Source organism: Austrofundulus limnaeus, unplaced genomic scaffold (genome assembly GCF_001266775.1).
Source record: "Austrofundulus limnaeus strain Quisiro unplaced genomic scaffold, Austrofundulus_limnaeus-1.0 Scaffold40, whole genome shotgun sequence".
In the NCBI taxonomy this organism is placed as follows: domain Eukaryota; kingdom Metazoa; phylum Chordata; class Actinopteri; order Cyprinodontiformes; family Rivulidae; genus Austrofundulus; species Austrofundulus limnaeus.
The window spans coordinates 1,211,903-1,223,657 of record NW_013952442.1 but is presented as its reverse complement, the minus strand read 5'-3'; the positions used below and the strand labels follow the sequence as shown (position 1 = coordinate 1,223,657).

Genomic DNA, 11,755 nt, shown 5'->3' with positions numbered 1-11,755 from the left:
ATAATAATAATAATAATAATAATAATAAACAGATACCACCCCCCATAAATAAAAAAATAAATTTTATATTTTTTAAATAATATCTGATGACTCATTTTTTGTGATTGTAAATTACTCGGATTGTTTTTTCAGACTCTCAACAACAATAAAATAAACATGCATTGCCTATTACGGAACAAAAGGATCGCACTCTTCAGTTTGTATACCTGATGCTAGCAGTATCAAAGTTATATCTCTTAGCCTTTTTTTTAAATGTTGAGTCTTGTCTGACCTAAAATCTGTCGATGGCTGCCAGTACAGGATGTTGTTTGGGCCAAAACAAGCACGCCTGAGCCACAAACACACAGCTTGAAACATGGCAGGATGCATTCTTGTGTGATTACAATCTTGCAAATCTGGCTTAAATCCAGTTGTTCTGCAAGATTATGCAATGGGTCTGCATTTTTGATCCAGACGGAAGTACCTGTTTGTGAATTAATGTATTTTTTTGAAGAAATACCTCAGTTTCTGTATTTGGGTATATGACCAACATCAATTTTAAACAATTTCTCTTATTGATTTTTCTTTTAAGTGAAGCTGTTACAAAATGTCCTTGGGCAAGACATTAAACCCACAGTCACACTTGATGGCAGTCAAGTTCTCTTTCAGGTATGTTCAAACACCTGCAAAGCTATTTTAGTTATATTTGGTATGACGAGTAAGGCTGGATGTGGCTAACATTAATTGCAATACTTTAAGGTTTTATTTGATCCATAATGTGTTGATGCAGTTGACCTATAGGTACTCCCTTGTTTCATTAAAACATGAATTCATACCAGCAAGAATGATTTTCTTCTTTATTATTGGTCCAATCATTTGTAAGTCAAATGGATTCGCAGAAAACCAGAATTACAACTTGAAAAGTTATATAGTTCTGAGCAGCCTGGCTCACAAAATCCAACATGGCTGCCCTACATAAGAAAAGTTGGGATAACGGTAGGAATAATTTTTAATTTTCACAAGTGGAAGTCTGAATCTCTTTATGTCAAATGCACACAATGCATTTCCTTTAGGAAGGAAAACAGTTTTGTTTACAGAAACGGAAAAAAAAAGAAACGAATATCGCTCGCCGTCTTGATTGCCAAAGTTTTAAACAAACATTTTTCCTAATTCGTTGGTGCTCAAAATATACCGTGGAGATGACTTGCAGCTACTACCACACCAGGTTTTCGCTCAGTATCTGTAAAACGGACTAAATTACAACCATTTATCTGTTAGCTTAGGTTGATTAGATGTGGTGACCAACTTGAATTAGGTTGAATCTAAAGATAATCAGTTGTAGATGAGTTTCATTCAAGTCTGTTCTCTGGTTCAAAAGATATTTTGCTAACAGAAAGACAAGCAAATGGCCACACACATGCACATGGTGAATGCCACTAACACAGAGAAATGTATTAGTATCTGTTTGCATTGTCGCCGAACACAACACTCAACTCATTCTGCTGATTATCTGTGTAATTGAAACAGGGTTCAGTATGAATGCTATTGTTTTATTTCCCTTTGCAGGTAATTTCTTATGAATTCTTCTCAGTGAAGTGTAAATCTGAAAAATCTGCCGTGAGTGCATCATCTCATCACGCCCAAGTACCGGAGTAAAGAGAGTCTTGAAAGAAACTACAGAGCAGATGGACATCCAACAGCCACACCAATCAATTACGTCTCCCTTGGTCCACTGAGAGGCCAGCTTGCACTTACTAGAGTGGTCCAACTAAACAATCCCTTTTAAAAGGCAGTTAACAACAACAGCACAACCTTGTTCATTACTTTGTTCAACAGAAGGCATTTGTTCCTTCCATAAAATACAGTAATTACATACTCTGTGTACTTTTAAATCTAAGTTCATTACATTTAAATGAGCATTTTATAAAGGTACAGAAATTGTTTACAAGGTGAGATTAAACCAAATGTAACCACTGCAGAACTTAAATAGAACTGTGTTTAGACATTTGTTCGAGGTTTTTTAACAAAACTAATGCAAAACTGTGTAAACATTGAGCAAATCTTTCCAAGACAAATACTCCTTGTAGACTTTTCACAGCGTTTTTCTGATTCATTCTTTGACACTTATCTTTATATGTTCTCTTTTTTTATTATCATCTAATATGCTCACCTCTCTTGAGGTGCTTCTTTTTGGTTTTGCGGCGCATGCCGTTGATCCCCGGCACAGGCTTCATGTCGCTCTTGTTGATCGGGGGTGGGTGTAGGATGGGCTTTGGAGCTCGAGTCAGGCAAACTGGCAGACCTGCAGCGCACATCAGGATACCTGTCATACCTGACACATATGTGGACCACACAAACAGACAAAAGAGTGGGGAAAAACAGTGATGGTAAATTTCCTTCTGTATAAATAAATGTAGGGTTTTTTTATTTGAGGGGAAAAGAGGCATAAATCCTCAAAAATCTGTTTTTTTCTTAGCTTACACAAATGCTGCACATTTTCTGTCTAACCTGCAAGTGCTGGATGTACTGGTCCTGAGCCAGTCAGATTCTTCACGGGGAGAGCAGGAACACTAGAAGGGAACAGAAATAAAAATGAGCAAAAGAAAACCCAAGGACAAAAAAAACACACTCAGTGGACAACATGATGCCAGAATGCTGCACCACAGCTTTCAACGCTAAGGCTGAAAACCCTGAAAGGAGCAGGCAGTTTTCACCCCTGCATCCCACGATAAACACACACGTTAGAATGTCAAGAGCTTCAACACAGACGCAGAAGTGCAATGGGATGAGACGGCGTGACTCGTGTACAAAGTACCAGAGCAGAGCCCGATTCAGGATGACATTTGGAGAGGCTGGACTCTGTGGTGAACACAGGCAAAAGTTCAGCTCACATTTCAAAATGAGTGGAGCACAGCGGACAAAAGCCATTGATGTATTAATAGCACAGAATTCAGCGACCTTCTTTTCAGGGTGCCAGAGCCTCGGTTCAAACAGCAGATTACAGCTCAGGAACCAATTTCTTTCTCAGAAAAAGCAGGGATTTGAACCAAGAATGAGTCAAAACTAGCAAAACTAAACCTTTTATACAAACTCTGGCGTTATAAGAGATCTGAAAAGTTTCAGAGTGATTCCAGAATTATCATTAAATTGAAAGAGAGATGTCATCAAGTCCCAATGAATGCGATTTAGATGCGAAGAACACAGTTTGATTAAAAGATCACATTTACTGTACACCTGTTTTTAAAAAGTATTAGAAGTTTAGGGTAAAATGTGGCAAACTAAATGTATATTCTAAAAGAAAAATCCCCATTTGTATAATAGGTTTGTATGAGTCTTAATCAAGAAGACATTATACTGTAGTCCTGAAACTGAATTAGTTAAAAGTGACTTATTGTCTCCAACAGTAATCTTATCTGTGTTGGTTCTGTCTGATCTCAGTGCTGTATTTGATATAAACACAAAATTTTATTACAAAGACTTAACAGTATTATTATGATTAATATTTTAAGTATTTTCAACTAATGTAAAAATATTTATAATGAGGCCTAAGTATACATTGGTACTTATGGTAATCCACATGGCTCTGGACTTGGCCCAGTTCTTTTCTACTTTTACAAGCTTCCTATGTAGCATTTGAAAAAAAAAAGGAAACATTTTTAGTTATGACACCCAGCTGTAAATAACTATGACACCTGGGAAATCTATATATTTGCTGGTTAGATCCATTTTTGGGGACAAAAAAACTTAGATGGACAATAACGTCCTACTTTTAAATTCAGGCAAAACCAAACCTTTTTTATGTCCCAAGTTTTACTACCATTTTATATTTTATGGATGACATTCATTTAACTTAAAGTGCTATGAAAACAAATCCCTGCAATGATAATTTGTTACATAAACATCAACAAGCTAAAAAAAGAGTAATGATTATACAAAACATTACCACAACATGTTACCTCTACTTGTCAGTAAATCAGCAAAACGTATATTTGTGTTTGAAGAAGCCTCAAGGTATGAAAAGTGAAGCCTGGACGCAAACATCTCCCTCCTGTATTATTTTTACAGACCAGAAGGGGGCAGATGACCTCATTAAATAAGGGAGGACAAGAAAATAAACCCCACAACTCACCTAAAATATAATATATAATAGACTAATGATCACCAGTAGCTCATTGTGGAGCTCACAGATTCTCCAGCATGGCCATTTCTCATACAGAGCATTTCATTATCTTGCAGAAGAGCCAATTGTTTTACAGACTTTTCCTCTGACAAAGCCCTGAAAATACACTGCTGCAGGCTGGAAGTCTCCCAATACCATTCTAATCATGATATTAATCACAGGCTTAAATTATACTTATTTTAGTGCCCAAAACTGGTTAATAGCACAAATAAAAAAGCTAATCTTTTTAAAACAACATGACTGAGTCACAGCAAATCTCTTGCTATTATGACTTTTGCTTTAAAATATTTGACTAGAAAGGCTCACATTTCAGTAAACTACTTTTCCTGTCACCATGATATCACCTTGATTAGCAGCTATAAAACTATTTTTTCTCTCCTCAAAACTTCAGCCACCATGTCATTCGCACATATTTTAATACAGCTATGAATATGTGTATTGTTTCTATAGCTTGAGCAAAGTGTTATGAAACTTGTGCGCTACTGTTGATTTTACAGATAACACAACTTGAAGTGTTCGTACAGCATTTTCTGGCTCTCCATCTTTCACTTGCGTTGACCTGAATTTGCAGGGTAACAGAGACTGAAAGAGGCGGCGTGAATACTTTCAACATCTGCATGGTATGGCAAAAAAATGGACAAATCAGTCATGTCAGATTTTAAATGACAGCTTATCCTTGCCGGCTCTGCACTTTTTTTGTGCAGAATGTGCAAATGTTTCATAAAACAGGCAGTGTGGTGCTGAGCTTCAATTTGCATGCACTGTTGTTTTTTTTAGTTTTTAACCCGTGTGACTGAGAAATGCTGCTTAATGCAGCTGAAAATACAAATAAAAACTACTAAAGTCTTTAAACAGCGTAACCATCGTCTTTCTTTGCACCAACACATCATTGTAAATTGCAGTAAAGGCCATTAATTATTAACTAAAAGGTACATTCACAGTTCATGAGAAATGATGTTACGCAGCAGCCAATCTGACAGGACTGCATTTAAAAGACTAACCCATCGGGATCGAAGCATTTTATTTTAAAAATAAAAGGCGCTCACTTGGAACAAATTTATATTGATTTTATTGAATTTCCCCTCAGAAGGAAGTCGGTGCCAGCCAAGAAGATACCAGTGAGGCAAAGTCACGTGACACAGCAGTCATCTCGTCAGCTGCCTGCATAAAGAAAGCAAGAGAAGCGAAGAAGTCCAGCACCGACCAGTGAGCCGCCGGCGTAATATCCTTTGAATCTCTTTGACCGTGAAGTGTCTGAGGGCTCAGGGCCTCCAGCTCATCACGCTACTTTGATACAAACACGAGCCTCTGTTCTCGTGCCAGAGGATGCCCTTCAATACGCTCAGAGCAAAAACAAAACGAGGCATGCAGGGATGAGAAGCTGGTGCGTCTCATCACCTCGCTGGTAGGAACTTCTATTATTGTCCCACATCAGTGGAGCGGGGACCAGGACAGCCGGTCCCTGGTCAGCTGGCCACTCAAAAAATGTGAAACCAGGAGAGCTTTAACACTGTCTGAAAAGGTTTTGGATGAACTCGGCTGTTACAGTTTATTCCTGTCGATACTTCGGGACACACAGCTGCCCTTCAACGAAAGCATCAACTCGACACAAAATTCAATCAGTTTTTCACAAAGACTTAAATTTGTTTCACTTGCTGTGAAAGATAAAGCAATGCTATGTTAAATAGAAATATCTGCAGTAAAATAAACAAAATAGTGCAAAAAATAATCCCCAAAACTAAAGAGAGAAATGCCCAGTGGGAGATTGCCAGTTTCACTTCAACGTGCTCTTAAGCTTAAACTGTACCACATCAAGGACAAGACGCCTCGCTTTATGTGTGCATGTATAATTCATGTTATTCACGCTGATCAAACGACTCATTTACATCAGGAGAAGAAACCAAAGGAGCCCCTGGCATCACCATCAGCCCAGTTAAATAACCTGAGCACATTAGAATCCGGGTTTTCCTACTAAGCTCACATTTTTATGATAAATAAAAGATCAAGACTGGAGTTGAAAGAAATCGGAGATATCCTGCTGCCGACCGCGTCAAGTTAGCACAGTTTCACTAAAGATGAATAAACAGAAAGAAAATCTATCACTGTTTTAATAAAAGAGGTTTGTTCGCACAGAGAGACCGACAACAATGGCTTTAAATTTACGAAACACACACAAGATTTGCTGCATTAGCATTATTTTGATTTTCTCTCACAAGGAAAACTTTCTTCAGCTCCCAAAAACACAACCATTTTAAACTTAACTCCATGTTTCCATTTGCTCACAGTGAACCAGTACAGATGTGGATATCAGCACGTTTTGTACTGAGTTGTTTAGATAATTGATGTTTGTATATCTAAAGTCAAAATCCTAACAGATTATAAGTTTGACATCTAAACCTCCTCACCCCTGTGTGAACAACAGATTCTGTCAGCTTGTGCACAGATTGAGGCAATCATTCCACATAATCAGTGTAAACAAGCGCAGACCTTTAGAGTTTCCTCTGAGATTCTGCTGTCCTGGCACTTCATGACCGAGTGTACTACAAAGAACCTTGTCCTCTCTGCATTTCTTTTCTTTCTGCTGCTCATTCAACTTTTTCTTCTCCTTTCTGACCTGTGTTCACCTTTACGCTCACTACCTGCCATGTTTTTTTGTTTGTTATGTTCATTTCTTTTTGGTTTTGGTATATTTTTTTATGTGCATAATGTCTCTGACAAGAGTCTGTCTTAAAAGAAAATGCTGTGAAATAAATTGCTGTGAAGGTGTCCAGTGCCTTTCATACCACAGGTTTGGTCCATGATTTTATTAGAAAGGATGGAGTTGTAGATATTTTAGCTGAATCTGGAAAATAACTTTGCACAAACTGCGTGATTTACTCAGCTACTATGCTATATTTGAACTTGACTGTGGTTTATTGGGTGGCTCTAAAAACAAATCAGTTCAATTCAATTCTTTCTGACAGTTTCAACCAAAATCTGCCCAGTGGTTTTATATTGGTATTTTGCTAACAGATGAGCAGGGCTGACGCTAAAGTTATCGCTAATGTTTTAAGCAAACTTATCATTTAATGTGCAGAGCTCAAAGTATGTGGTGGGAGTGATTTTCAGCTACTACCACACAAAGTTTTAGCTCAATGTCTGTAAAAATTCCAGAGTTAGAGACATTTTTAATTTGGCTAATGTCAGTTAGCTGTGACAGTCATCTTGAACAGGTCTGACTCCTAAGGTAAATTAGCTGCATGTACATTTACTTTCTGAGAGTTTCATTAAAATACAAATATAATTCAGCTGGTTTGTGGCATATTTTGAACTTGCTACAGACAAACACAAAAACATTATTGCCCTCGCCTTTGGTGTCGAGAGACAATCAATCTGCTAACTTCTGTCACGCCACATTAGCTATGATCCCTGGCAGGTCAGAATGCGAGAGCTCAGTATCGTCCTCCCTGTCTTGAAGAAACCCCCAGCTTTCTGTAACTTAATTGAATCAAATTTTATCCCACAAATAGCCTAAATTTCACCTTGGTGTGGAAAATTCTGTTGGAGGACTAATAGTTTACATTTTTGGGCACTAAAAAATGGAAAGAACCTCATAAGTGCTCATTAAACACAAGTTTTAATGCAGGTAAAGACAAGCTCCTCGGTGTGTGGTGGGAGGATACACAAACAAACACCAACAATCTCCAAATTGCCTCGGTTTGGCCCACATAAGCTCTCATGATTTATTTATTAGATCCAATATTAATTCTCTTCCTAAAGGGGGAGCACCAGAACAAAGTGGAGAAGCAGCTTGCTGAGGAATAATGATCTGTGTGTGCTCGACGCACTCGCAGCCCTCCGGTCAACATCAGACCGACGTTCTGAACACCAGGAGCTCGTAAACACGTCAGGCTCGCTCCTCAAAGCTTTTTCTCACAGCAGAAACCTCTGTCACCTGTCAGAAAGTAGTTCGGCGGAGCAGGCCTGAACTCTGTTGAAGACAAAAGGAAGTGGTTTGATTGAGTGAGAAGACTTACAAAAAAAATCCACTTGTTCTTCACTAGGAAGAAGAAGCATGCAGACAATTTGATGCTGCTGTTCTTTGTCTTGTGCAAAGATCACAGTAAAAGGGTGGTTCAGGTTTCAGTGACTGCAAGTTTAATTTTAGGAATGAAAATTCATTTTCTTTAAATACCCCTTTAATGTGAAACCATTTCCATTAACCCTGATTTAACAAGCATCTTATTTGCTTTTGAAGTTTGATCTAGAGCAATTTCCAGCACACTCTGGCGAGTAAGATTGTATTTTTCAAATCACCACACAGTAGAAATGTTGTATATGACCTTTAACATGCCACTTAGACAATCCATAATAATGCTAAAGCCTGCCAGATTGTCACATTGATCCTTAAAAGGAAACTAACTGGAACTACTGCGAGAAGACGTTTGCAGTTTCATATTCAGAAATTAAGAGGCTGCTAATAAAGAAAAAGTCTCTTCTCCAAATGAGAAAGCAGTAAGCTTGCTTTTAAAGCTCTAAATACAATAATGTACACTGTTTATTTTTTGAAACTGTATGTCTGCGCTTCAAAAAATTTATTATTGATATTCTAAAGGGAAAAATTGAATCTGGTCTTATTGAAAACAAAAATGATTCACATTCAGACGTGTTAAAATATTTGTATTTGTCCTACAAATTAGATTATAGTTCTGTATATGTATGATATAGCATGACTGCTGGCATCAACAATGTGTGCCTGTTAGCTAAATATCTCATGAGCAAGATTTGAATGAAATTCTTAGAAAGTGTTATAATGGCTGCCTCAACTAATCCACATTAGTCAACACAAAAATGTCCAAATGTCCACTTTGTTCCACCCCTACAGATGTTTAGCTAAAACTTAATGTAATATTAGCTGGAAGGCATTAACGCAACAATAATAAATCTAAATTTTATTGAAATGTTTTGGCTGGTGTTTCTTTATAAAGCTTTTATCACCAGATGTCAATGACTTCCCATAATTATATATAAAAAAATCTTAAAACAAAGAATACAAGCCAGCTTTTCAGGCATTTTCAATTAAATATCTTGGTAAAAAAAATCAGAATATTAATTCTAAATTTTTGGACAAGCACAAATGCCAGTTGTTGTCATGCTTGACCTCTGCGTTTGTTCTAGTGTTTAGGCTGTGATGCATGAGTGTGTGTGTGTGTGTGTGTGTGTGTGTTTGTGTGTGCGTGTGTAGGGGGGTCTGCTCAGTCAGAAGATAAACCGATGTGTTGACACAAACCAGCAGATGGTGCTGGTGATGGTAATATTTGTGACAGATGTATTAGGCAACACACAGCTGACACCCCCCTCAACACTTTCTTTTCTTTCTGTTTTTTTTTTCAGCCCACAAACCAGTTGTTTTCATGACCCAAAAGAAATCTCATCATCTGAGCTGCAGCCTCCATCATCACTGATGCACGACTCACGACTCATGCCATTAAGTGTAGGATGCTTGTATTATTTTAGCAGCTAAACCTATAATCAGAAAAGACGCGGTCGATTCTAAAAAAGCAAGTAAAATCTTGTAAACAAACCGCAGCGTGCGAAACACCTTCCTCACACCCGACACCAGTTGTATTAGGGCGTGGGCGTGTGAGAAAAAAAAATCTGATGGTTTACATTGGATGTGGGCTCCTCAGTTATCTCTCTGCAGCACGCTTGTGGGAATGTGCGAAAGAGTTTCAGTTTGTGCGAATGTGTGTGATCGCGCGCTCTCATGTCTTGCTGGGTTTTATGTTAACCACACTCATCCTGTACGTCGAGCCACTTGCCTGGGAACCGATTTGCTCAACCCCCCCACCCCCTACGCCTCTCTCTTCCTCCCCTTCGCAGCTCTGGGTCTCACTGTTTGTGCCGTGAGGTGAAAAAGTCACATGTCACCCAAGAGCTCAGCGCAACCCAGCTCTCACTGAATTCTTAAAAAAAAAAACAGAATAAGGTGGTCTCCCCCCTCAACCCCCTGTACACTTTAGTGATCCGAATCAAACTAAAAGGTTTATGCCTGGGTGTTCAGATATGCTGTAAGTGTGTCTCTCCCCATGAGCAGCGTGAATAAAACAGAATCCAATTAAATCAGGAGAGGGTTTAATTTAGTAAAGGGGAGCAGGATAAGGGGACTGTAAGTGTTGGTCACAATGCTAACACGCTCCTTTTCCTCGGTTTCTCTCTCAGAATTGGTCTGAGGTCAGGGCGATCTGCTGAAACTCAGATTTTCTTTCCCCTCCTTGAACCATTATTCATTCTCCCCCGCTGGAGATCTGCCTCCATGGCCAACAGCCTTACAAATCTACGCCAGCGACCACTTCACACGTCTGCGAGTCCACGACTCACACGACGCCCGGTGAAACAAAAGATGCAGACAAACGCACATTTTGTTTTATTTCCTACATGTAAACTGCTTTGCATACCATGACATAACTTTGGCGTGCTGTGGTAGCAACAAATTAGTTCAAAGCCCGAGCAGCAGAATGATCCAGAAGCGCCGCAGCATTTCACGCCTTCTGGGGCCCGGAGTAAGCTCATTACAGAGCAGCAACCACGGCAGGCACACATATGGAAGTTAAGGACTCTTGCTCAGTGTGGTCACACTCTTTTGCTGCAAATTCACTGATCAGCATGCAAAAGAGAGCAGCCATTAATCAGCAGAAGAGGAAAAAGAAGAAAGTCGTCTACTTCAGACACGTTCCGTGTAAAACTGACTCTTAGTTTTTTTCATTAAACTAGTGTCTCGGCTGATTTCTGACCAAATCTGTGTTTTACTCTCTCTAACAAGAATACAGTCTGCTATAGGTGAATAGGGTTGCCCGATTGGACTGACAGTTTCCAGCCCAAATGCAACGTAAAACCCGCCCAACCATAGCCTGGTTAAAAACTAGACCCTGTCCTTCACTTTGCTTCGTATGAGGGTCTGGACTCGTGGCTATAGAGAAGTGATTCTTGCAGGAGGCGTGGTCTCTGCTGAAGCATGTGTGTGTTGTCGCTGTGAAGGAGGCTAAGCTAAGAAGCTAACCGGAAATCGCGTGTGCCGTAAACAACCCTACTGASAGGAGAAATATACCGAGCCAAACGAGACGACTGTAAATGAGAGCTGCTGCTTTGTCAGACAAATTTATTTTAATTTGGAARYCTKATCAACACAGACTGGCTTCATTCACTTCCTCCACTGCCGTATGCTAAAATAACTAACAGACACTGCGCAGAAAATCGACATTGTTCAAAACAACTCCTTCTGTTTGCTGACTGGCCCAGAAAAAATAAACTACAAGCAGACACTGCGCAGAAAATCGACGTTCTGTTCTCTGATTGGTTCAGCTAAAAATCTGCCAGCGAAATCCTTGTCTATGGGAAAAATGCCAGATGGAGCAGTGAAGGGAAACTAGAATTGAGTGGAACTATGTAGGAAGGCAAGGGCCAGGCCAGCCGAAACACAAGAAAAACAAAACAAAACAAAACAAAGCAAAAAAAAAAAAAATAAACAACCAAAAAAAAAATACAGCCCAAATCTTAACGTCCGTTGAGACTTATGTTAAAGACATGCTTATCTAAATTTTGTATACTATTATATAT

At 39.0% G+C, this 11,755-nt stretch overlaps 1 protein-coding gene across 2 annotated transcripts in view; it reads right to left on the bottom strand.

The window, feature by feature from the left end:
* Nucleotides 1-11,755, bottom strand: part of dtx1 (deltex 1, E3 ubiquitin ligase) — a 56,614-nt gene that overhangs the window by 7,651 nt on the left and 37,208 nt on the right. The window contains exons 4-5 of one of the 2 annotated variants that reach the window (XM_014007186.1): nucleotides 2,488-2,549; nucleotides 2,150-2,311 (exon numbers count right to left, since the gene is read on the bottom strand). In XM_014007186.1, the coding sequence (XP_013862640.1) occupies nucleotides 2,150-2,311; nucleotides 2,488-2,549 (224 nt within the window). The remainder of the gene's footprint in view (nucleotides 1-2,149; nucleotides 2,312-2,487; nucleotides 2,550-11,755) is intronic. The other variant, XM_014007187.1, reaches the window with a different exon arrangement.